This window comes from Xiphophorus maculatus, chromosome 24 (assembly GCF_002775205.1).
Source record: "Xiphophorus maculatus strain JP 163 A chromosome 24, X_maculatus-5.0-male, whole genome shotgun sequence".
NCBI lineage: Eukaryota > Metazoa > Chordata > Actinopteri > Cyprinodontiformes > Poeciliidae > Xiphophorus > Xiphophorus maculatus.
The window spans coordinates 3,055,579-3,081,319 of record NC_036466.1 but is presented as its reverse complement, the minus strand read 5'-3'; the positions used below and the strand labels follow the sequence as shown (position 1 = coordinate 3,081,319).

At 41.5% G+C, this 25,741-nt stretch overlaps 1 protein-coding gene across 4 annotated transcripts; it reads right to left on the bottom strand.

Annotated features, from left to right (window-relative positions):
* Positions 1-233: 233 nt before the first annotated feature.
* On the bottom strand, positions 234-25,104 carry LOC102232449 (collagen alpha-2(V) chain). 4 transcript variants are annotated; one of them, XM_023329943.1, is made up of 58 exons: positions 24,805-25,104; positions 18,380-18,592; positions 17,194-17,409; positions 15,714-15,923; positions 14,744-14,962; positions 14,112-14,336; positions 13,998-14,014; positions 13,878-13,910; positions 13,760-13,792; positions 13,019-13,072; positions 12,350-12,442; positions 12,190-12,261; positions 12,064-12,108; positions 11,910-11,963; positions 11,774-11,827; positions 11,639-11,692; positions 11,493-11,546; positions 11,363-11,416; positions 10,952-10,996; positions 10,766-10,819; positions 10,641-10,685; positions 10,409-10,462; positions 10,097-10,195; positions 9,962-10,006; positions 9,768-9,866; positions 9,641-9,694; positions 8,893-9,000; positions 8,764-8,817; positions 8,580-8,678; positions 7,884-7,937; positions 7,669-7,767; positions 7,547-7,600; positions 7,389-7,442; positions 7,259-7,312; positions 6,949-7,002; positions 6,818-6,862; positions 6,628-6,726; positions 6,154-6,261; positions 6,000-6,053; positions 5,866-5,919; positions 5,613-5,666; positions 5,474-5,527; positions 5,248-5,355; positions 5,108-5,161; positions 4,948-5,001; positions 4,708-4,869; positions 4,526-4,633; positions 4,307-4,414; positions 3,513-3,566; positions 3,316-3,423; positions 3,178-3,231; positions 2,962-3,069; positions 2,279-2,332; positions 2,096-2,203; positions 1,638-1,983; positions 1,346-1,536; positions 1,026-1,268; positions 234-936 (listed from the first exon to the last, which is right to left on the bottom strand). In XM_023329943.1, the coding sequence occupies exons 1-58, from the start codon at positions 24,896-24,898 to the stop codon at positions 790-792; spliced, it is 5,394 nt and encodes a 1,797-aa protein (XP_023185711.1). In that variant the 5' UTR covers positions 24,899-25,104; the 3' UTR covers positions 234-789. The 4 variants fall into 4 exon arrangements, with proteins under 4 accessions (XP_023185711.1, XP_023185712.1, XP_023185713.1 ...); XM_023329944.1 differs by lacking the exon at positions 17,194-17,409; XM_023329945.1 differs by lacking the exons at positions 17,194-17,409; positions 18,380-18,592.
* Positions 25,105-25,741: the final 637 nt, after the last annotated feature.

Genomic DNA, 25,741 nt, shown 5'->3' with positions numbered 1-25,741 from the left:
CTAAAAATGGCCGCCTCGACAGATGTGCGCCAAGCTGCGGTGTGCGTGGAGCAGCGAGGGTGTCACATTTTTCAGTCAGCGCACGAGGGGAGTAAGGGTTGACCCAGAAACATGTGCGGCCTGAACTCTGACTCTTTTTCTTCCTGGAAGAACGCCTCTTTTCTGACTTTTTTTCTTTTCTTTTTGGTTTTCTTGCACACCCATCTGACACAGGGCAAGAAGACAGTGACCCATACCACCAGACTAGATGTTTATTTGTTATTTATTTGTTGCAGTTCAATAAAGTCATCATGTATCTTCAGAAATTGACTGCGTTCAACTGAGCTAATCGCCTTTTTCACCTTGAATATCAAGTGAAATCACTAATTTAAAAAAATTACTTTGTCTCCCTCTAGTGTTGAAAGACTTGCATTTTGTTCACAGAAAAGTAATACTATTTTGCCATTTACAATCATGTGTTGCATTTACAGCTTTTTCAAATGACTGTTTTGCACAGAAATTAATAATTTAATTATTTATTCCATAAAAATTAAGAGCTACGGCTATCCTACATCGACTCTTCCTTTCTCCGAGCGTCTAGAAAAACTGTAGGCTTTTATTTTTAAAGCCCACTCTGCTAGTTTACAATCCATCTACACGTCTTTGCGGTACAGGTTCCTTCCCACATACTGAAAACTGGAATAAATAGCACAAGTGTCCTTCCGTCACCAATAAGGAAAGGCAGCGATGAAACAGGTAGCTTCTATACCCTCTTTCTAAAGGAAACCGACGGCGTCCGTCTTTGTGATTTTATGAGAAGCACACCGGCCCGATGTCCAGACCGAACTCCTGATCAGCCTTTCCGACATCCATTGGGGCCAAGTCCACGATGGGGAGCCTGGTGGTTGTCTGAGTTCTGTACTCAATCACTGTCTTGCCCCACTCTCCGTTTGGTTTCTGAGGAAGAAGCGGGAAAGTGAGTGGACGTGTCTCTCTCTCTCTACGTTCAGTTTTATTCACATCTAGAGGAATTCTCTGTGGCTTACCGAGCAGCCGTCCTCGACGACGGCGTATCTGAGCCGGCTGTTGCCCTGCGCCCTCATTTCTTGTCCGTTGGCGCCTCTGAGGACGAGAGCTTTCTTAAAGTTGCCGGCCTGCTCGTCCTTAAAGGCCACGCTGTTCCTGCAGTGATACGTGACGTTCTGGTGCGACTCCTTTGACAAAAGCTGCAGCAGCTTCATCTGGACTGCCACGGCGTTGGGCTGCTCCTCCTTGCTGCCGTAGAAGAACTGAAACGAGATGACAAACGTCACGGATTTTGAAGAGCTGAGAGATTTCCTCCGCAAAGCTTTTCATGTGTTCTTACTTTGGCTCCACTGTTCATATCAGCTCCAAACCAGGTGGGTTTGCTGGGGCTGGGGGTGGATTTGGTCCACCAGGCTTTGCGGGGAATGCTGGCCGGATTGGCAGGAATGCAGGTTTCACCAGTTTCCATGTTGCACAAGACTCTGATGGCGTCTTTTGTGCTTCCTTGATTCGGATCCAACCAGTATTCACCTGCAACGAATAAAATGAGACGAATCAGGACATGTGATGTGGTTTAAAAATGACTTTATGACTAAAAAAAACAACAAAAAAACAAGCAGCGTGACTCTGACCGCTCCTTTTCTGAGGATAGCACTGCCTGATGTCCTGGCAGGTCTTGGCAGGGTTTGTCTTGCTGCCGTCTGGACTGCGCAGGTTCTGCAAGTGTCCGTTGAGGGTCTTCAGCGTGGCTCGGACACCCGTTTCGGCACCCAAGATGTTATTGTTGGGCTTAGCTTCGTCCTTGTTGAACTCTGGCGGAGGTGGAGGATCAGCGGTGTCGTCGTACTCGCCGAGCTCTACTGCTTCCTGAACTTCGCCGTGAGCGTCGTAATCGACGGCATAGAGGTCCTCTGCAGCTGCTGTGGGAGGACCCGGGGGCCCCGGAGGACCAGCTGGCCCAGGTTCTCCAGGTGGACCCTGAAGAAAAACAAGATAGGTGTTTTCATGAGGCTGAACCTGAATAAAACAAGTTGGATCCAGATGAGAAAACAGCCTGAAGTTGTACTTTAGATGAAACACATTGAGTCACCTGAGCTCCGAGGTCTCCGATGGTTCCTCTGCCGCCTGGAGCCCCCATTGGTCCCGGCTGGCCAATATTTCCTTCCTTTCCTGGAGGACCCACCACTCCAGGAGGCCCCTAAATAGTTTCAAGACATGCTGAGGTTTTATGCCAAGTTGTCCCTGTAACATGGTCATGTCTAATTTTGTTTACCCTTTGTCCAGCTGGTCCAAAAATTCCTCGAGCTCCTGCATCTCCTGTGGCTCCCTGAGTTAGAGAAGAACCCATTTGGATTACACTCGCTGTTCAGTAAAGTTAAATTCTTTTCACAAATCGGCTACGGACAAGTTGGGAACCAGTTTGATATTATGAGACACTATTGTGAGTTTTGGGAGTATGTTTTTGGTGCCTTACTGACACCTAGTGGACGTTTTTCCCCCTTCATTTTCAAGGAATTTCAATGACCATTGTGTTTTGTTTTGTTTCGTTTTGTTTGTCATTAAGAAAAGCGTACCAACAATTCTGTCCATGTGCATCATCTTTTGCTGGTCATTTTCACCCAATTTATGCTTGATACTGGTTGACTTCCTGTCCACCTTTGGACTAGAAAGTAACGAGTCCTGATTCTGCATCCAAAGGTTTGACCTAATCTAAGTAGGGATTCTGTGTGTTTAAGCATCAAGCTGACTGGATTTCCCACCTGAACACTAAATTAATATCCTCAAATGGTTTCACTGCCAGTGGTGTAGGTGCTGCCTCCACTCCCTTTGTTAGCCTTATTTTTCATACCTCCTGAACTCTGATTCAACAAAATGTTAACCTTCTTGTACATTTTAAACAGTACGTTAAACTTATAAAACACAGTATCATTCTGTAGCTTTGAAAACTGTTCTCACAGTTATTCCAGGGAGGCCCTGGAGCCCGGTAAAGCCTCTGTGGCCCTTCTGACCCCTCTCGCCGGGTTCTCCGGCTCCTCCTTTCTCCCCCTGTGGTCCTTGAGGGCCCTTTGAGCCAACAGACAACAACATTTCATCACGTCAGAAAAAAAGACACAGGAGTTTTAAACAGCTGAAGTTTTTTCTTAAGCATTTAATGTGAAAAACCTGTCTTACCACTTTTCCCCGTACACCAGGCTGTCCCTGTGGTCCTGGGGGCCCTCTAGCACCCTAAACTCGCCAAGAGACAATAAAAGGCAGTGAATCGATAGTTTTAATACGCAACACTGGATCTAAGCTAGTTGTAAAGCTCACAGTTTCTCCTCTTTGTCCAGGACCGCCAATCGTTCCCACTGGTCCCTCGTTTCCTGGAGACCCCAGCACGCCGGGCAGGCCTTCTGGACCCGGGTTCCCCCTATCGCCCTAAAGACGCACAAACAAAACACGACTTTATACTTACGTTCGTATAACCAACGAAGACACGCGAGCAGAAATAATGTCTTTATTCTCACCCTTTCTCCTACTAGGCCGTCTTTACCGGGGGCCCCCTCGGCTCCAGCAATGCCCTGAATAACGACACGAAGAAACAAAAATATAGCGCATGTCAGCAGAAAACGGGAGAACTGGACCGGGAATCGGTCAGATTAAACTGCGAGTCATTTGCACAAAAAAAAAAAAGCGTCATTAAGAGGCAGAAAAGCTACACAAAAAAAAAAGAAAATGTTTTAACTCGCAATAAGATTTATTACGTCTGAAGTTTTAATGTTTCTACAAATTCAGTCTGAATGTTGACAGAAGTTGCTGCAATCTGAGGTGGAAAAAACCCACAAAAACCATTGTTACAGAATTTAGGCGAAACAAAATTCAAGATGTTTGAAAAAGGCAATAAATGCAACGCAATCAAAAATAACTATCGCATGCAATCAAATCAGTTTTCTGGGTGTCACGTTGCATGATCAATTTTGCTGGAAGCCACAGAAATGAAAGTAAAATGAAAAAATAGCCAAAAGTGTAATCTCTGTTTATTTTACATCATATATTTACTGTACCGCATTTGACTTATTGAGTGGAATGTTTTGGGGCAATGCAGACAAAACTAATTTATAGCCACTGGACGCAAAAATCAATCAGAACGCTACATTAAGTCATATGTGGAAACAAACGGAATCCATTACTTTTTAAATCAGATTGTGTAAAAGTCCATGTCAGTTCTTGTTTTTTTGTTTTTTTTACTTTTCATCTGCTTGAAATAAATAAATAAATAACTTCTAGAAAAAACTCTAGAGAAAAGAAAGACTGGACAAACCTCAGGACCGGGATCACCTCTTGGCCCCGTGGCTCCGGGTAAACCGACCCCGCCTGGAGGACCGTTGGTCCCCTGAGCACCGGTAGCTCCTGGTTTTCCAGGTGGACCCTGACAGACGAGTTACTCCAGTTAACAGTCAGAATCACAGAAATAACCACCTTGTTGTGGTGGCTGCTGGAGAAGGACGGACGTGAAGAAAAGTTCAGCAGGAGTACATACCGCAGGACCAGGCAGTCCGACCGAACCTCTCTCCCCTCGGACTCCGGGCAGACCCACCGCTCCTCTCTGTCCTGTCGTCCCAGCCGGTCCCGGAGGTCCGTCGGGGCCCTGGAGGAGAGGTGTGACGGTATCTGGTTGTCAGAAATGTGAGTCTGATAAGAAAGTGCTTCATTTCATCTTACCAGAGGACCGTCTTCTCCTGGTCCTCCCTTCTCTCCGGGGCTTCCTGCTGGTCCCGGCGGTCCGTTCTCTCCCTGACGTCCCGGAGCGCCGTTTTCTCCTCCGACCCCAGGAGGGCCCTTCTTTCCAGGAGCGCCTACGGGGCCGTCGGCTCCAGTCGCACCCTGAAACGCAAATTAGTTTTGGTTTTTGCAGTGATTATTGTAGAGTAAAAAACCCCAATATCAGGGTATCTAACTCACAAGTGAACCTGGAGGTCCAACTTTTCCAGGCAGTCCAGGAAAACCGGGAGACCCCTGTGTGAAGAAGTCGTTCCGATTACGATGTGCTTTTAGCATCTTAGCTGCAGAGTTAGACAAGCTAAAAGTTCTCAATAACTGGATCGTTGGGTGAAAAACTCACAGCTTGACCTTGTGTTCCCCGGCCTCCTTTCAGCCCCGCGACACCAACAGGCCCCTTAACAGATGAAATTCAAAGAGGATGTTTATCAAATTACTTAAGACAACTTCAGACATTAAAAATTTAAATTGGGAATTTTGTACCTGTTCACCTGGCTTCCCAGCCATGCCTTGAGGTCCAGAAGCTCCTGCTTCTCCTTTAGGTCCTGGTTCTCCTGTTTCACCTTTGACTCCTGGCTGGCCATCTTGACCCTAAAAAAGAGAAGCAAACCACAAAAATTTGATTCTACTCTTTAAAAAAAAAAAAGAAGTGCGTCACATTTTCTTTTTTTATTCATTGGCGTGCGCCAGCATTTAACAGGATTCTTACAGACGGTCCAGGAAAACCAACTGCCCCAGTTGGACCGGGCTCTCCGCTGGAACCCTGTTGTTCAGTGAAGCAAATATTAAATCGCAACCTTATCAAAACTGAAAACGAATGGCTAAGGTGTTGAAGAGTTTCCACTGACGGGGATTCCTCTGGTGCCACGGCGTCCCGTCGGTCCCGGTGGACCGGTTTCACCCTGAGGAAACAAAATGCAGCTTCTTAGATCATATCATTACACCAGGTCATCTTGCACCAAAGGAGAGAAAATGTTGTTTTTGCCCATTTAAAAAGTTAAATTATAGTTGGTTTATGTAGTTGTTTTTTTTTTTTTTGCAGTTGCACCTCAATAATTTCATGTAAAAATAACATTTAAAAAAATAGTGTTGTCAGCTTACCTTTTCTCCATTTGGCCCACCTGAACCAGCAATTCCAACTGGACCAGCAAGCCCCTTTAAACAATTTGGATACAATTAAAGACGCATAACATATTTCTAATTAGATACCATTTAGCCACGGACTTTGGACCTACCCTTGCACCATCAGCTCCTGCCTTTCCTTCAGGTCCCTTCTCGCCAACAGAGCCCTGTCAGTGCAAATCAACGTAAAAGTCGTTTGTCATTTCCAGATTTTCCGACAGGTCAGTTGCTTCTTCGCAGACGATGCAGTCTTATTCTTTAACTTACAGGATCTCCTTTTGGTCCGGATGGTCCTGAAATACCTCTCTCCCCTGGCATCCCTTGAAGTCCTGGACCACCTGGCTCTCCAGCAGCCCCCTTTGGACCTGTGCTACCCTGAAGTATATAACACGCACCAATCAGGCATAACATTGTGAGTAAGGCTGCACAATAACGCTTCCACCAACGTCATGATACACAATATTGAGATAGTACAGATCTACTTGGAGCAGTTTCACATCGGGCATTGGTCTCCGTCTCTTTAAGAAGGTCCTATTGTTCCAGGCTCTCCACCTTTAGCACATCATTACAACAACGATGCTTTCTTGCCACAAAAACAAACTTACTGAACGGTTTGTTGCAAGAAGTTCTACCAGGCAGGTCAGTCATTGTGCTTTGACTGATCAGTGTATGTCTGGGATTTTCACTGAAAGCAAAGAGGAATGTTTTTGGGTTCAGTAAAAGTTTGAATCACAACGATACCTTGGGACCGTCTGATCCCGGTGCTCCTGGACCGCCTTTTGGTCCCTGAAGCCCATTGGGACCAGTTTCTCCTCTTTCTCCGGGCGCTCCTCTTTCGCCCTACGTGGACGTGCGACAGGTCAGATAACAGAATATTCATGGATGCGACAGAATAACCGATTGAAGCAATTGGTAGAATCGGTGGACTCACTCTTGGACCCGTCTCTCCGACAGAGCCGGCTTCACCTGCAAGACCCTGTAGAAGAAAACAATACAAGAGTAAACACAATGGTTTTGGTCTTAGTTTAGATTAGCGTTAATGCTAGTGGTAGTTCCTTTTACCTCATCACCTGGCTTTCCTGCCTCTCCAGGTGGACCTGAGGGTCCAGGCAAACCCTAGGAAACATTGATCCCACTTTTATTTATCATTAAAAACAAGAACAGACAAGACGGAAAATTGCAAAAGTGAATAGACCAGAAGTGATGCAGGACACTTTTGGTCAAAATCTTAATGCCTGGAATTAAACTACGGTGCTAGCATAAGAAATTTACTTTGGATCATCACAGAGTAATAAAGTTAAACACCACAATACAAAGGACTAAGGACTAAGTTCTGTTTTTGCACTAAAAGCAATGCTTTTATGTCATTTACCTGGAAACCGGTCTGTCCTTGAGGTCCTTGCTCTCCTCTCGTTCCTGCAGGGCCCTAAAGAATGAAAATAAGATTGGCTAAATCAAGAGAATCCTTAGTTTCAATCTAGAAAAAGGAGATGGAAGCTTACAGCTGGACCAGGTGGACCAGCAGCGCCGGTCTCTCCATCTTTTCCATTTGCTCCCTGGAACACAAAAGAGCACACTCTTCACTGAAGGATCCTTACATCTGTGAAGATGATGAAGCATAAAGTATGGCTTTTTGGCTACTTCAGTACTAGATACATACCCTTTGACCCGCAGCGCCAGGACTTCCAGCTTCTCCAGCTTTTCCAGCATCGCCCTACAAACAAGTCAAATGTTTATCACCAGCTTTATGTGATGCCTACTTCTAAAGCCCATCTCACTCACTGCGAAGCCCTTTGGCCCCGGCAGACCCATGGTTCCGGCACCTCCTCGGGTTCCAACAGAACCAGCCGGGCCAGGTTTGCCGTCCTCTCCGGCCAAACCCTAAAATCACGAGGGAAAACATAAAAACTTCGCATTGGGAGAACAATAAAGGCACAGTGGCGTCGCAACACTGTGACGTAGAGAGATCTTGAGGAGAGTTGGGAAATTGTGCTTACCATTGGACCCTGCCTTCCCTCTGCTCCTTGAGCACCAATCGGCCCCGAGAGACCCTGGGAAAACAAGGCGAATAAAATGTTGTGTAAAAACACAAGCTTTAGCGTATGTCTTGGGATTTTATGTGACGGAGCAACACAAACTGATGCGAAATTGGAAAAAATGCGTCATTTGTATGTAGCCCCCTTTCTTCTTATACGTCTCAGTAAAATCCAATTCTGCCTACTGCAACTGTTCCACGGCAAACATGAAAAGGAGGGTGTGTAATGTAATCAAATTTGGCTTTAAAGTGTACTAAAGCATAAACAAAAACCAGATTATGTAATAATCGGCGCAAAGTATAATAAAATCCTCGAATGCAGGTTGAGGATGTTTGTAGAAGGAAACCCAAACGTTTTGACCCCAGTCATACCGGTTAAAAGACAATAATTACTCAACCTTTTAAATTTAAAGTAAGTTTAAAAAAAAAGTTTTCTGGTATTTAACAAATAGAAATTATTTTAGTCACTCAAACTTAACTTCGTATCTTGAAACTATGTGTTTTTTTTAAATTCTGTGTACGTAAACTTCTGGTTTCACCTATAGATGGTTCAATTTGCATCAAACACTTTGGTGTTTACATATTTTCCTTTGAAATTTGAATCAGAAGACAGAAGAAATGTTGGAAAATTTATCAGAGGTGTATGGAGTTGCCTTACCCGGGCTCCCGTTAATCCTGGCTCTCCATTGCGTCCTGGGTCTCCCAGAGTACCTTTGATGCCGGGCGATCCCGGCAGTCCTCTCTCACCCTGGGCTCCCTGTTTGAGCAAGAATCAAATTTTTAAAAGCCGAGCCATCCGCTATGATAAATGCAATTATTAACAAAACAAACGTATTTCATACCTTTTGTCCTGGTAAACCATCTGCACCGGGAAAACCTCGGTTTCCTGGTGGCCCCTAAAACAGAAAGTGCCGAGAGTTGCACTGTACGTCCTGTAAAGTTTTCATGGCTGATATCGTTAGCTGGCTCACCATCTCCCCCTGTGGTCCTGGAGACCCGATGGTTCCCGCATCCCCTCGGGGGCCACGCTTTCCATCCTCACCCAATGGACCGATTGGCCCTGGAACACCGTGGTCACCCTGCCACCGACGGGTTAGTCAATACATCAGTAAGTACAGAAGGAACGTTTTAAGACCCTTCATTGACCCTTTTTGTCAAATTGCTTTGACGAAAAGTTGCTGTCATTTTATGATTCAGACAGCCGTGACATTGCGCCAGTTCAACATTGATCTGACAATTGAGGAAAATTGACATTTTCACCAACATTTGCTAATAGAGATGTGCTGAAAGAATAGCAAAAATATTGGCGCATTCTACAGATTTTTCATCGAACCACCTAAGATTTTTATGTACAACATTAGAAATGCATTAATAGACGCAAATAAACAAATACATCAATTCATTTCTTAGTAAGAAATTAAACATTTTATTGCCAAAGAACGCATTACTTTAGTGAATTTGACCCGGGTGAAGCTAAAACTGCCACTTGACGAGTTTTGGCTTCAGCATATTTTCAGATGAATGTGTTTTTTAAATTTTTTATCTTAAACGCAAAATATACATATTTTTCAAAGTTTTGGTTTTACTATTGTTCTGAATATGTTGTTTTTTTCAGCAAATGGCCATTTTGGAGTCTGTATACAGCAGTTATTTACTAAATTAGTTGTAGGGTCCAGTCACTCATGTGTCTAAGAGTTAAGGTGTTCGTTTCTTGCTTACCCTTTCTCCTTTATGCCCAGCTTCTCCTTTAAGTCCTGCTAGTCCAGCATCACCCTGTTAAAGCAAAGACCAAAATATTTGAAAGTTCGGGATCTGGCCTAAGTTAGAAATTCAATAAAGTTCGTACCAGTTGGCCTTTTGGTCCTGGTGCTCCTGTGGTGCCCTGAGGGCCAGGAGGACCAGCGGGGCCGACCAAACCAGGCGCCCCCTGTAAACCTGCTACACCCTGTAGAGAAGAAAGCAAAACATGCTCAATAAAAAAGGCATCAAAGGTTTGCTAAAAAGGTGGAACATCTGCTTTGCGTCGTTTCAAAGACTCACAGAGGAACCGCGGGCACCTGGGGCCCCATCTGGTCCTGCAGCACCCTGTATTAAACACCAAAATGAGTCTTTCAATAGTAAACAAAAAAACAAACAGCACTCAATCTTACTAATCAGTATCAGATTTGGACTTGCCTGCTGTCCAATTGGTCCAGGTGGTCCAACACGTCCACCGTCCCCCCTGGGTCCCTGCTGCCCTCGACTCCCTCTGACTCCTGTGGGTCCCGCTTCACCCTAACTCCCAGACAACAATCGGGTCATGAATATTTTAGGAAATTGTAAAGGATTCCTTCCTGATTTGCTGCCCTGCCTGGCCTCGAAAAGTGATTGACTGTGGACACTTTTGAAAAATGAAGCTAAAAACACAGTAGAGGCATTGTGTCTTAACTTATACTGTTGGAGTTTGGTCTTAAAATGGGATCGATGTAAAAGTGTGAACAGTCTCACCTTCATTCCTGGACCTCCTGGGAATCCCGGCATACCGGGAATTCCAATCGGACCCTGTAGTTGGATTAGATTATTTTAACTTCGGATTCTGTGCCCTGGCCTGGCAAATTGATGCTAATCAGACAACAAAATCAATGAGAATATTTTTGTCTCCACTGGACCAATAGTATACAAGCTCACAGTCAGAACAATTACTATTTACATACTATCATACTATCAATCTCGTTCTTACCAAAGGACCGGGTTTGCCAGGATGGCCATTTGAACCGCGTTTACCCTGACAGAAAAAATAGACCGTTAGCTTTCGCTCTTTGACATTTCAATACTTTTACCTCAAGTGATTGGTTTGCTTCATACCAAAGGACCAGTGGGTCCAATTCTGCCTCTTTCTCCTTGCAAACCAGGAGGACCCTGAAACAAAAGACGGATTTACTGGGACACTACTTTACACCCTCCGTTTCTTCTCTCCATCTTAATGAAAGTAAGACACAGGAACACTGGCATTATTGGTGCAGATTGAATTTGAACGCATTTATTGCTTACCGTGGGTCCTGCAGGGCCCATTTGACCAGCAGTACCAGATCCACCCTACGGTGAACAAAGATGTAGGTGTAAAATGTCTAGTTTGTAGAACTGATTATAAAATTTGTCCATAACTTTTTTACTTCTGGTTAATTCGTGAAACGTTGCAGGTGAACTTGTGCTTCTCTCTAACAATCAGTGGGTGGATAAACCTTAATAAACCTTAGGCACTAACCCAACCTTTTTCCAACCCCAGCTTGGTGGTCTTTTGCCTTTATTGTCTAAGGAATACCTCAGAATTCCCTCATGTGAGATGTAGTTGTTGATTTATAGGGGAGGGAAGTCTGTGGTCTTAAATAAACAATAGTTGATGTATGGATGGATTAATTTTTAGTTCTTTTTGGATCGTTCTGGATCAGGATAGTGTCATACCTTGGCTCCAACTGCCCCAGACTCGCCTTTTGGTCCTGCAAGACCAGCGTGTCCCTGTTGGGATTAAAGTTCTGCTTAGTTTTGTAACCGTTTCAAATCAACGGCAAACAAAAGGGAGAATTTTCTTTACTTTGTGGCCTTTTCGTCCTTGAAGACCTGGAAGTCCTGGGAATCCTCTTGCACCCTGAATTCAAAACAAACCATAACTCGTCAAAATCCTCCGCAAACTGTAAAATGCCACGGATGCACTTATGTCATTATAGGTAATTCTATTACTGGTGATCCTGGAAATCCTGGTTCTCCGGTTGCGCCGGCAGGCCCAGCCTCTCCCTGCCCATAAAAAAAAAAAGTGAAGCTTGGATGTTTTTAATCACGCGACTAAAAACGAGGATGTATGTATTTCTGACTCACGTCAGGTCCTGGTTTCCCTGGAGGTCCGTCAGGTCCTCGATGACCTGGCTCACCCTGTGGAATATTCACATTCAACATGCTGTTACATCCTACCATGGCCGCCACCATGTTTTATACGATAAAGAAGTCGTCCCACCATTGGTCCTGTGTCTCCGTGTTCTCCGGGAATTCCCTGACCGCCGGTTGCGCCCTAACGTAAGACATCAAAAGTTAAAAACATCTGAAATTTGCAGAAGTTTGCTAAGAACAAAATTCGTTCTCATAATTTTGGGTAAGAGCATAAAACCTACTGGAGGCCCAGTTGGACCAGGAAGTCCTCGTGGTCCTGCTTCACCCTGCAACAGGGTAGTTTTATTCTCAGGTAATTAATTCACACATCTGACTTTACAGTTTGTTTGCAGACCTGAAACACTCACCCTCGATGCGGACACCATTGGAGCAAAACCTGACTTCTCACTAAAACCGGCCATCTGCGACACCAAGTTTCCCTTGAAGGAGAAACGAGTCAATAATTACCTCTAGAAAGAGTTTTTGTTTATGTTTTAAGCATTTTTCGGAAGATATGAGAGTTCTCACCCCGGGAGGAGAGGAATCCCCAGGGGGTCCAGGTTCTCCTGGATTTCCAGGGACACCAGGCTCACCGTCAAACCCCGGGGGTCCAGTGAATCCCTGCAAGTTTTGTTATTACATAGAGAGTAAATGTCATACTGAAGTTCAATTTTATCTCATTACATCACGGTTGTGAGTATTTACTTAACTGTCATTTCTTTTTGTTTGGTTTTGTTTTACGCTATTAGCATTAGCATTTTGCTAATGTAAAGAAATATCTGGTGCCTTTAATTAGCAATGCTTTATTAATCACTGTGTCAGAAAATTTTATTCAAATGTTTTAATACTTTTCATTCGTTTAACTAATTTACATATACGGTAGATGTAGGACATTAGCACTGCGCATGCCGCGGGCTACTTTTATACGTTTTCAAGGTCATAGAGTTTGACGAACGCTTCAGATTAAAAATAATTCTGCTTCCAGTCAGAAAATATTTTGATAATGTCACAACACTAGATAAATGATTATATTTGACAGAAATAATGTGGTGACTTTATCATAAATACAGTTCAGGAGTAAAGAGTCTAGGTGTGGAGAAGACTGTAACACATAAAACGGAATAGAAATAATTGTGGTAAACTTTGGGTTTAAATTGTACATGGCTTCTCAAAAGAGAAACATTTTTCGAAACTCACCCGTCTGCCTTTGAAGCCTCTTGGTCCTGTTCTTCCCTGCGGTCCTGGGGGGCCCTAAACAATGAGACTGGTTTAACTTACACTTTTTTTTTCTCCACTTTATGGGGGTGAAAAAAAAAACACAAAATGAGGATATAAGAGACAAGTCATCTATTCCAAATTAGTAGAGCAATATTTTGTCTGGCTATTGCAATAGAAAAATCACATCTTTTTTCAGAAAGTTTTCATCTTATATCACTTCTAACTTTGTTTTCTTTTGTCCACCCTCTGTTTCTGGGTTCGAGAGTCTAAACGCCGAGCAGAAAACACCCAGACAAGGATTTGAATGCAGGAGTTTCATGTTATCATTTTAATTACTGTGATAAAAATTTGAATGGTATTCTGCTTTATTGAGATGCACATGTTTGTAGCTTTAAGTTCATTTTATTGGCTGGAGTGCTTATGAAAAGGTCACATCTAATCATCATCTTAGCATCTGCTTCTGTCGTGTTCGTAAGAGTAGCCCCATAACTCACCTTAACATTAGAGGGCGCCAAAGCTGCCACGGCAACCAATATAAGTACTTGAAGGTTAAATATATCAAATATTTACTATTTTTTTCTTAGATTCTGTGTTAATTATTATTAAAAGAATAAAGAAATATTGCTGAGTACTGGAGAGGGAAAAAAAACAAACAAGTATGAACATTTCTGAAGACCTTTTTCTGAATTGGGAAACCTTTGGCAAAAGCAAGTTACCCACCATTGGTCCCTGGTGTCCGGGGTTTCCCACAACCTGAAGAACAGGCAGATAATTATCTCTTGATGGGAAGCTTCAAAAATGATGCGCATAACATTTGTTATGAAAATTTCATACTTACATACGGTATGTCACCTGGTTCCCCTTTCTGTCCCTGCGAAGGATGCAAAATGGCTTGTTAGGTGTGCTGTGATTTTTTTCGTCTCATAAATAAAAGTGTGTGAATAAAGCAGTAATTTACCTGGAAGCCCATAATTTCTTGAATTAAAAAAAAAGAAAGAAAAAGGAATTATCACACAGTTGATTACTACTGAGGCAATTTAATTGAGTCAGCTAATTGGAAAAGTGACCCCACCGATCCTCCTGCCGGCGCTGGCGAAGCTGTCGCACACGGGGCAGCATTCCCCCTCGGGCGTGGTGACCTTCTCGCAGTTCGCCAGCGGCTCGCACTGAATCTCGTCGCAGATGGAGACGCCGTTGTCGCAGACGCAGACGCGACAGGGTGCGGGTTTCCAGATGTCGTTGTGATGGTAGAGCTCCCCGTCGACTTTGCAGCTTTCTGATTTCTTCTCATCAGCGGCTGCAGCGCAGAGAAGAAACAAAGAAAAAGGGAAATGAAAACTGTCACTGCAATATTACCCACGGTCGATTCTTTAGTACATAGCAGTTTGAGAACGAGGGAATTCTTTTCCTGAACTTACAAGTTCTTTTACAGAGACGAAGTTGCACTTTCTGAAATTGACTGCACATTTCCAAGAGCTTTTTAGGAAGATCTGAGCACTGATGTTTCGTCAGTCACCCAAAGTCAAATCCAGCTCCGTGCCACAGATCAGAGCAGCAATTTTAAGAAAACCAGCATTTTCTTCAACGTCACAACTGTTATCTAGACTGGAGCATCATCAATCACAATTGATCACCATCCTCTTCACAAGCCACCGTCTACTTGGTACAATCACTTTTGTGTTTGGTCAAATTCTGTCAAATTACCTGTTGTTGGGTCGGTGTTGGGTGAAAACGTTGAAGCCACACTTAGGCACACAGGACAGCATTCACCACTGGGGATCACTGTGTTCTGGCAATCGTCGAGGTTCTCACACACCACATCTTCACACACGACGGTTCCCATATCGCACACGCACAGCCGACATGGCTCTGGGTTCCACATGTCTGTATTGGCGTAGATCTTCCCATTTTCTGTGCAGGTGTCTTAATTAAAACACATAAAAATGCCCCCCAAAAATTGGTTATTGATCCAATTGTTTTAGCTACACTTGGTACCACCTACTTGAAAACACAATTTAAACTAACACAAGCAGATTTTTTTCTGACGTTTTGGCAGCTACTGAGTTGGATTGGTTTTCCGATTTAAATGTCGCTCACATCAAATACATGGTCAGCAAAAATAGCCACCAAGAAAATGCAAGAGTGCAGTGAGTTTGAATTTCAAATTCAGATTGCTTGCTGCCAAAAAATCTGCAAATAAACACAGAAAAACCATGCGTATTTTGCTGCTTTATTCAAAATCTGTTTGTGCTAAAGACTCGCAAATGCAAATAAATAAATAAATCATGAGTTGTACAGAATGACATTATAACAGAGAGGCAAAAATTTCCCTGAGGAATACACCTTATTCAGTAAGTAAGTTACTTGCTCAACCCGATGTGTGGACGTTGTTACAGCACACACATGTTGAGAAGTGAGCTTATCTCGTCGAAAGTTTATGTATTCCATCTGCAACCTGAAAAGAAGCACTGTCGGAGGGAAATTCAGACCGCAGCGCAAAGATTCGGAAAACAACAGTCCACAGTGGTGTGCACAAGGCGACGCCTGAAGAGTTGATCTTCAGGCCACGACGGAGACCTAAAAGCACCACCAGCTGCGAAATACACAAACACTGCATCGCAGAAGTCGGCGTCAACAACCAGAAACAAATCTGCGGGTCACGCTTGCAGTTTACCGGTTTCTGCGTGGGGCCGCTGCTGTTTCGCAGCCGAGCACACAGGGCAGCACTCGCCCTCGGGGGTTTCTGTGGTCTGGCAATCCCCTACATCCTCACAAACCACGTCCTCACACAACACCGTCCCTTTATCACATAAACACACCCGACAGGGCTCTGGGCTCCATATCTGATCGTTGGGGTAGGTATTGCCGTCCACCGAGCAGGAATCTTTGTGAGGAAGAACAGCAACGGGCATCAGTATGGAAAGCTGTTCTCGGATGATAAAGACATAGCTTCATGCATTGCAGATTCAAGAGAAGCCCAGTTTCTTGGTTAGGTTTTGAAAGCTATACAATTTGGGCAGGTGACATTGCCTGGAAAACAAATGTGGGGTTAGCTAGTTCAGGAAATGTATGATTTGGAAAGTTCACGCTATATGGAAAACAATAAAAAAACAATTAGTGGACAAAATGGAAAGCATAAAAATTCTTCATGTTTAGGCAAATGTAGCTTAGATTAATTGAAAAAAAAATTATTCGTAGGTTCAAGGGAACAGCTTACTTTAGGCAGACAACATAAGGGTTAGCTAAATACAAAAAAAAAATGTAAACACAGAGTTTATGCTACTTAGAAAACATCTTTGATTAGGTTTATGAAAAATACTGGCTGAAGCAATTCACATTAACTGGAAAACAATAGCCAAATGATGAGTACTTAGAAAAACATGCTTGGTGTTACTTTACTAAGCTTGCTCACCAAAGTGACAAAAAGAAATCTTGGTTATATGTTGGTATACGTATTAGCCTGTCTAGCTGATACTATCTGGAAAACAAAACTCAAGTTAGCACAAAAAATTAGCTAAATTTGGGTAAATGTATAACATAGCCATCTTATGCTAGCTAAAAAAAAAAGTTGGATTTCTGTCAGTACCAAAAGTTTCATGCTAGCTTAAAAAGAAAAACACAAATTTGGGTGACTACTAAAAAACCCAAAAGTCTGTGGAAATAAAACTCAAGTTAGCAAGAAACATTTGACAGATTTTGGATAAATGTATAACTTAGCCATGTCATGCTAGCTAAAAAAAATGTTGGATTTGTGTCACTACCAAAAATCTGATGCTAAAAAAAAACACAAAAAAATATGTTGGATTTGGGTGACTACTAAAAAAAACTCAACAGTCTGTGAAAGTTTAGGTATGTTAAACCAAACCAAATGTTCAATCCTAAGCAAAAACTTGGTTTGTTAACCCTATGGGAGGTTACGTTCTAAAAAATGTCAGCAAGGATTTTATAGGACAATGTTGAAATGAGTGATACAATTTACAAAACTGTTTTATATGCAATTTTGTCTCCAGGAAATAAATGCGAAATTTAACACTCCTATTTCGGCTTTTGGTCACACACACACAAAAAAAGCCATTTTGACACATATTTACATAGATAGAATTATCCATCTTTTAATCGGATCACCCAAACATCAGTTCATTAATATTGATTACCAGTTTTATCGTCCAAGAAAGGAGCGTTTGGTTTGTTGGCTGAGCACACGGGGCAACACTCGCCCTCGGGGACCTCGGTTGTCTCGCAGTCCCTTAGCTCTTCACACACCAATTCCTCACACACCACAACTCCCGAGTCGCACACGCAGACTCGACACGGCTCTGGGGCCCATATTTGATTGTCGTAGTAGGTGGTGCCATTTTCTGTGCAGGTCTCTTTATGGGAGAAAACACCAACCGAATGAGCACTGCGGACGATGCCCTTTCAGTGCGCACAATGCATCATTGAAGGGATTTTTGGGAATGCCTTGAGAATATTCAGTTTTAACATTCCATACTTTTGTCTATGACTTCCTCAACTTTTGTAACAGTTTAGACATTTGATTCCTAATGTTTTTGCCATTAAGCTAATTATTCAACAACATAAAAAGTATTGTGTATGCTTCAAAAAGTCCTGAACAACTTGTAGCCGAATTCTGCTTGTAGGGAAATTCAATTTCCTTTTTGGCACTTGACCTAATTGAATGCATCAGATGGAGTTATTTGGACACTTCTCAAGCCAAAACATGAATAATTCAAAAGTCATCAGCACTTTTTCAATTGATAAAGAAGATTTTAAGCCACTCTGGTAACAAGTTTTATGAATGCATATGGAGGATTTATCTGAAGCAGTCAGCTTAAATGACACCCATAACTCAACAAATCCCACTGGTATTAATCATTGGCTCAGTCTTAGCTTATTAGTGACATATTCAATCTGCAGATTAATTTTAAAACACTTTCAAAACAATTACACTTAAAAGAAAATTGATTTTTTTTTACGTTTATACTATGAATTAAAATGTTAAACATGGAATGTTGTAAATAAATGCTAAAGCCACACGCTAACCCTCAAAAAACAAGCAAGACTCAATTTGCTTTTTTAACAACATGATTGCTTCTCTATGATTCTTAAAACGCATTGCTTTCTGACTGACTCTTACAATCTGATTGCATTTTTGAATACAGCGTTAGAAACAAATTTGGCTAGAACAAAATGAATGACTTTTTTTTTTTTTTTTTTGACCGTATTCATACCGCCAAACTGGAGAGGAAGACCTCGTAATGATGCATGGTGGTAACCGAAAGGGACGTGAATGTGCCTGATGATTCCCAGTAGTGAAGGGTCAGAGTCGGGTCAGTTTACCTGCTTCAGAGTTTGCTGTGTGTGTCGGTGGCGAGGTGGAGCACGTGGGGCAACACTCGCCTTTCGGAAACACCACCGACTGGCAGCCTCTGAGCTCCTCACACACCTCGTCCTCACACACTACAAGGCCGCTGTCGCACACACAGGTTCGGCACAGCGCCGGCCTCCATATCTCATTGTCGGAGTAGACCGTTCCGTTTTCCTTACAGCCGTCTGAGTCAAGCACAGCAGCAGCCGACATGTTAACATGTTCCTCTGCGGAGGTCTGATCCAGTCATGACGATGATGATGAGGACGACATGTTGGAAACTATAAACGTTACAGTACAACCAGCTGGTGGTTCAATTTAATGAATTCAAGCAAACAACTGCAAGTATGAAGTTTAGGTAATAGTTTTTTTTTCATAGTTTTGGGTTGATATTTTGAGCACACGGGGCAACACTCTGTGTGCACCGAAATGAAAGAAGAAAAGGGGCTGCAGTTTTTCCGTTTGCCCACTAGGTTGCATCAACCGTCTTTTAGGAACAACTGCAGGACTGAACTGTATATAAAAGTATAACTGGAAATCTGATTCATGTTGCTTAAAATAATGGGGAAAATAGAAAAACGTGACATAGTTTCAATTTTTCACATTATAACTCATAGCAGATTCACTTTTAAGATCTAAACCAAAAACTGGTTTTCAGTTTTGGGATATTCTGCCGTATTGGTAAATTTGAAAGAAATTCATCTATAACGTTTTCATTTTTTCACGAAAGATACCTGTACCCCTTGAAATATTTGACAGTTTGTCACATTACAACTACAAACATTAATGGTTTTTTTTTAAGTGATAAACTAAAACAAACTAATGCATGATTGTGAAATGGAGGGAAAAATGATGCACGGTTTTCAGATGTTTCACCAAATTAAATTTTAAAAGCGTGATGAGCAATTGTAGGACAATCTCTCCCACTGTTGGGTCATTTCTCCACGTTTTCTCCGCCCTTCGTTTTGAATGGTGATGGTGAAAAAGAGATGCATAATCCTGCCACTAGTCTTCAAATTGATATCTTCAAATCATTTTCTGATTAGATTGGGCATGGAACCCCAAAATATAAGTTTAAAGGGTATATATGCATTTTGAAACAACTTGCTTACTGGAATTTTAAAAGAAGACGTGAGCAGAACACAAATTAAAATGTCGTAATTTCGACATATGTGAGGCAAGTTGCTGCTTACCTGCAGAGGCCTTTAATCTAACCTGACTAGACTGCGGTTCAGCCAACAGCTTTCGGCTGGAAAGTCGTCTATAAATCTGTCTGTAGGCCACTGTGCAATTATCCCTTCAAAAGCGATCTCTGCCAACATTCGACATTTAACATGAAACATATATGCTTAGTAATTAGCATGGATTTCACCGTTAGAGTCCTCACTTCCAGCCAGTCACAGAAGGAACACAGACTTTCTTAGCTTTCTGCCGCTCGGTTCATTTCTATATTTACAACAAGACATATGCCAACACCTAGCATAGTTATGAATTACATTTCTATTATTAAGCCAAATGTGTCTTAATATCTTCGTTCTAACACTACTTACATATGCTGAGTGATTTATAGTCGTCTCACATGTCAAAAATGCAGTTTTATTACGTTTTGCTAGCAATAAAACTGGTATGCTAACGGTTAACCCGGCCGTTTGAAGGACATCGTCTGGACCCCAAACATGGCGCAACTCAGACTTTTGCTGCAGGCACTTTAAGGGTGAGGTCTGACTGACAAATGAAAATACATAACGCTGCTCCTTTAATGGGGCCACAAACAATCAGCAACTTTGAATCAAAAGCAGATTTGGCCATATAAAAACTTTAGCTACATTCTGCAGCAAGGGTTTTCAATAAACATACGGAGCATGTGCTGTTTATGTTTCAGACCATAGATTAACATTTTTTCTAAGTTCAAATAGAAAACACGCCACTCCCAAAAAGTTAGGAAACTGTTTGATTTTTGTTTTAATGAACATGGGAATCTCTTTTTTTATTATTATTTTTGTTGGATTTACGACGGTTTACATGTCCATTTGTAGCAACTCCAGCTTACAATAGAAATATCACATCAACATTATTTATATTTATATTGATGTGTGTGGGTGATTTCAGTATGTTTTTGTTATATGATATAGTTTCAGTTAGTTATAGTTTTTCCCAATTAACTACCGTTTTTATTTAGTTCTCCTAATGAAAGTGTTTTCTCAATTTCAGTTTTAGTTATTTCCTTCGTTTTAGTTGGTATTTAATATTAAATAAGCTTAAACATTTTAAAGGATTTTGTCAGGGTTGGATAACTGAGACCCGCTTTCACGATGGGCAGGAATAAAATGCCGAGCTAGGGTTATACATGAAACATGATTTATATAAAGTTGGACATCACAAAATATTTGGTTCACATGACGAATGGTGAATTCTTCAATTTAACATTTAGACTTTAAGAGGAACACACTAGGTTTCTAAGCTAAAAATCTGGAGTGTATTTCAACATTTTTTTAATCATAAGTGCACATAAACTATTCTTTGTCCTGGATAACTAACCGCCTATTACCCATAATTGGCGGTTACAGGTAATTACATACATAAAAACAGCAGGATCAAAAAAATAACAATAAAAGCAGCCCACACTGCCCACGGAAGTACTTTACTTCATAAAATTGGAACAATATTTAGGTTAGATGTGGAAAACTTTAAGACTCTTCGTGTCTTAGTATTTGTTAATTTTATTTTGTATCTTTCTCAAACACCTGGCTGGTGTAGCGAGGGAAGAAAAAAGGAGAAAAAACTATACATAGGAATGTTGCACATAAAAAAAACAAGGGTTAAATCTCGCCACCTGCTGACGCTGTGGGCTTTATGAGTGCATTTAAATCCATTCATTTTTGTGACGTCGCTAAGCACTAATTATGTGGTGAGGCCTCTCCCCGAGAAAGACGACGGCATTCAGCAGCTGTAGTTATTTCAGGGGAAACCACTGAGCCTGTATTATATGTTGGGTTTGGGTTAAAACTTGTGGTTTGACTTTATTTGGGACAGCAATGAGATACCACACCCGAAGGAAACTCCTGTGTTGAAACCTGCTTCAGACCAAAGGAAAGAGTCACAGGTTGATGTGGAGTGTATTTTTGCAGGAGAGATTATATTTATAACAGTTATGCAGCCTTTTAGGTTTTTAACCTTTGTATTTCAAAAACTTTCCAACAACACAAGTAAGCCGTTTTTCATCTCCACATAATTATAGCTTCAGCTACAGCATAAGCTTGTACTATGCCCATAGTTTATATGTCTTTTTACACATCAGTACAACTGCCCGCCCCTTATGCTCAAACTTAGGTCACAAACATCAAACCACCGTGCAAAGGACTTAAAGAGGTACTTTGATATTTACAGATTAGATCAAGTCAAGTGCAACCTAGTGGGCAAAGATATTCCCTTTTTCTTTGCCATAATGGAGTAAACATTTATGGGGGAAAAAATATATATTTTTGACATTTTCTTCTGAAAGCTACAAAACAAAGCCGTATGTAAACTCACCGCTGTAGGTAACACTGTACTGATACTTAGCAAACATATTTTCCTAAAGTATCACTCTTATCGCCGTTTTATATTCATTTAATAAATTCAAAGATCATCCTCTCATACACTGTCCTAACTATCCCCGCCAACCTCCCACCAAAGATTTCTTTCATCTTTTTTCTGTTCCCCGATGCTTAAATCCCTTCAAAACTTTTCTTAATTGCTAACATATTTTACTGTAAATTTACCAATTTATATTTATATATATATAGTATGAAAAAAATCTAGATTTTGATAACTTTTTTGACATTGTGCAAGAAATTTAGGAAAGGCAAGGACGTTTATTTGTTTGGTGCATTTTTAGCAACAGGGCAAATCCAAGTGCTTTAGATGATTAGAAGGAAAATAAAAGAGCAAACAAGCAAAACCGTTACACAGCAGAGGCAAAGTGAGCGAAGACGAGTTCACAGGTAGCAGCACTGTGGTTCTTCCACGGTCTGTATTCATATGGATGTTGTTGAACACTTTGACAAGGGCACTTTCAGTACTGTGGTGTGCACAATGTTGGGGAGGTGTTTTTTTGTGGCCCCCTAAATTATTTACACAAGCATTTCCTGGAGTTAATTTGGTACATTAGATATTGACAGGGTTTGTTTTTTGTGGGGTTTGTTTTAATCTCTTCATGATGTTTTTATGAAATGTTATTAACTATGTTTTTCAGAGTTACTGCCAGAGGAACCTGTAACCCTTTCTATAACTAGCTTAGCCTCGAACCTAAACTCAAAGCACTAGAGCGGAGGAAGCACTGTTAGCTTCCTCTGCTAACTCCAAAACATCACACCCTCTTTAAGCAACTGGTTTAGATTTAATGTCAGGCTATATAAGAACCATATTAGTTTACAGCTGAACTCTAACAATGTAGGTGTAACGTGGACACCAAAAAGGTAACGCTAATGTTAGCTAAATACCATTTCTAAACATTCTGCTCTCTGTTTGGCTAAAGATTAACATACGTAACTTTATGTAAAATTGACTTCTTTTTCCTCTTTTTTTATACAGGATGTTATAATGTTATTCCCTCAACTAAAACATACCTGGAGTATTGCTTGATTATTTCATTCTTGTTTGAGAAATTCTTTAATCTCTTGGGTGGAGCCAGCGCGGCCTTTGAGACGCAGTGCCTCCTGGGAGTTGCAGTTCTTGACCTCCCCCCCACCGTACCCCCAATCAGCTCCTTCAGACTTCCCAGCAGCAATTAGCAAGCACCAGGTGAAACTGCTGAGCTCACCGTAGGAGCTACTTCTCAGTGCAACGCTGGTAAAAATGTTGTTAAAGGGTTAAAAGAGGAGCCGTGTTGTGAGGACTTCCTGGAGGCGGAGTTTCAGAAAGAGCGGGAGATTTTAAGGAGACAGAGGACCAATTTCAAGGTATTAGATTATCAAGTCAAATTTCTATTGATTATATATATATAATTTTTTACAACAAATAAAGTTGACATAGTTGATTGTGTTATAAAATGACACTATGTGACTGGAAAATATAATATTGCCCCGAATGAGATATGTTAATATAAATTAATCAGTGAAATTCAAATGTGTTTTTTATGTGGCGATTCTTCTATGCTGAGTATGTAAGCAAAGCTAAGTATGTGGCACGTCACTACGGCCCTTAATTGAAATGCAACATGAAAAATGCACCTATTTTATGATCTGAAGAATTATTAAACCTATATTTGTTCGGAAGTAGGAAACATTTCTCTTAAAACCCTGGAGAGAAAGTGTTAAAAGTATAAACCTTACTTAGAAATCCAAACCAAGTCAGTTTGCATTTTTATGCCAGAGCAGTAAATGGTTACAAAACTGTCATTTTATATATATCGAAATTTCTTTTGTCACGGTATTCGTTCAGTGACATTAAATGCTACTAAAAGCTAAAGCAGTACCACACAAGATTCTAACCTACAAAACATCTGGTGCACATGGTCAGAAATGTTTTTGGGTTTTTTTTTCTCTTCTTCTTCGTTTTTACTTTTCCCTCGCAGCATGAACGCTTCACTGGGGGTGAAGCCGAATGGAAGCGGGAGAAGCATATTTCATATCCAGCATCTTCTCACATTGGGTGTGTCCTCGTCTGACTCTGGCCCAGAATCTGACCAAAATTAGTGGCCTGCATTTGTCCATCCCATCCTGGAAGCCACATCATTATAACTGTGGCCTCTCCAACCCTGTCATTCAGCCTCGACTCTGCACTGAAATAGACTGGCCAGCCCCGCTCCACTCTTTAGAGTTAGCTGGAGCATTGAGAGGGAAATTGCTGCTTTTATATATATATATATATATATATATATATATATATATATATATATATATATTTGGGGTGAAGTATATTAAATATAAAGTTATCTGAAGTTTGAACGATTATGTAACGTTCATAAAAAACATTTAATTTTTATCGCTTCAGCGTCAAATCATAAGAAAAATTTACTTTCTTCTTTGAACAGGTGTTCTTCCACGATACAACAAATATCATTAATTGGCTTTTAATAGTGCCATGAAGTCAAACAAAAAAAAAAAAAAACCTTTTTAATTAAAAATAAGCCACTCTGTTGGCAACTTATCTGGAGGAATAAATCCTTTTCAGACTACATTGCATTGCGTAAGAAGAAGTGGAAATCAAACATTTTCAGCAACAAAAAAAGCTCATGTTGTTGGAAACAAATTACACAAAATATCCACAAAGTAATCACGGGTAGAAAAAACATCATCTGAGTGAACATAAACATGACATTTTTGCATATAAATATGCAGAACACAACAAAAGTCCAACAAAAGAAGTTACATTTTCCATTCCTGAAATATTAGCGGTTTAGGCAGCCGTCACTCACCAGTCTTTGTTTCTTCTTGGCAGGCCACAGCAATCACCTGAGCTAAGGTGAGGGCCAAGCATACGGTAATCCTGGAGCAAACTGAGGTGCCCATGTCTGCATATCAGACATGCAGAGTCCTCAAAAACAGTTGCTGCAAAGCAGATCAGAGAGTCCAGGGAAGCCCAGCCCCGAGCTATAACATCCAGGCTGGAACGAAAGAAAGAAAAAACAAAAAAAACAAAATTCAAATGTCCCAGAGCGCAACTGGCTCCTGGATGTGCGATTACAGCTCACTGCAACAAGCTCCTGCTTCTGCTCCCCCCCTCACCCAGACCTCCTCGCCACTCTCTCTCAACCTTCGACCCTCCCACTCGTCTGCTTTCTCATCATTTCTACTTTTAGTCGAAGGCCACCCTCCTCTTCAGGCTCGCGAATGGCATGAAAGGTGGCACTGATTAAAGGCTGCATGAAATCGGCTCTAATTGAGAGGAGGAGGGGCGACGGGTGGCTTTGGAAAGGAGAATACCTCTAATCTGCATTCAAGGACCTTTAAAGGATATTGCTGCTTTTATGTGCAGAAGCCACCTTATGATTTGGCAATACATCATTCTAATAGAAATGTCCAAAACGGACCCAAATGCTCGCAGGTGTTGGACTTTGTGCTTGTTTCAGCTATTTTGGCTTCACTGCGTGACTGTAGGTTTTAGTTGCTTGCAGTGTCACTGGTTCAAATGGAGACAAACATTTAAAGGACATTACCAGATAACTGGGCTCATTAATATGTCAGTACTGTTCAATCACATCAGGTAGGTCTGTGATTAAAGTCTATATATGCCATTTTCTGCAGGTTTGGAGCTAGTTTATGTCCTTTACAGGAGTTATAAACTCTTTTTCTGTGGGTACTCTAGTTTCTGCGTTGGGAAGTACCTTTGGAAAAAACAGATTTTTGGGATAT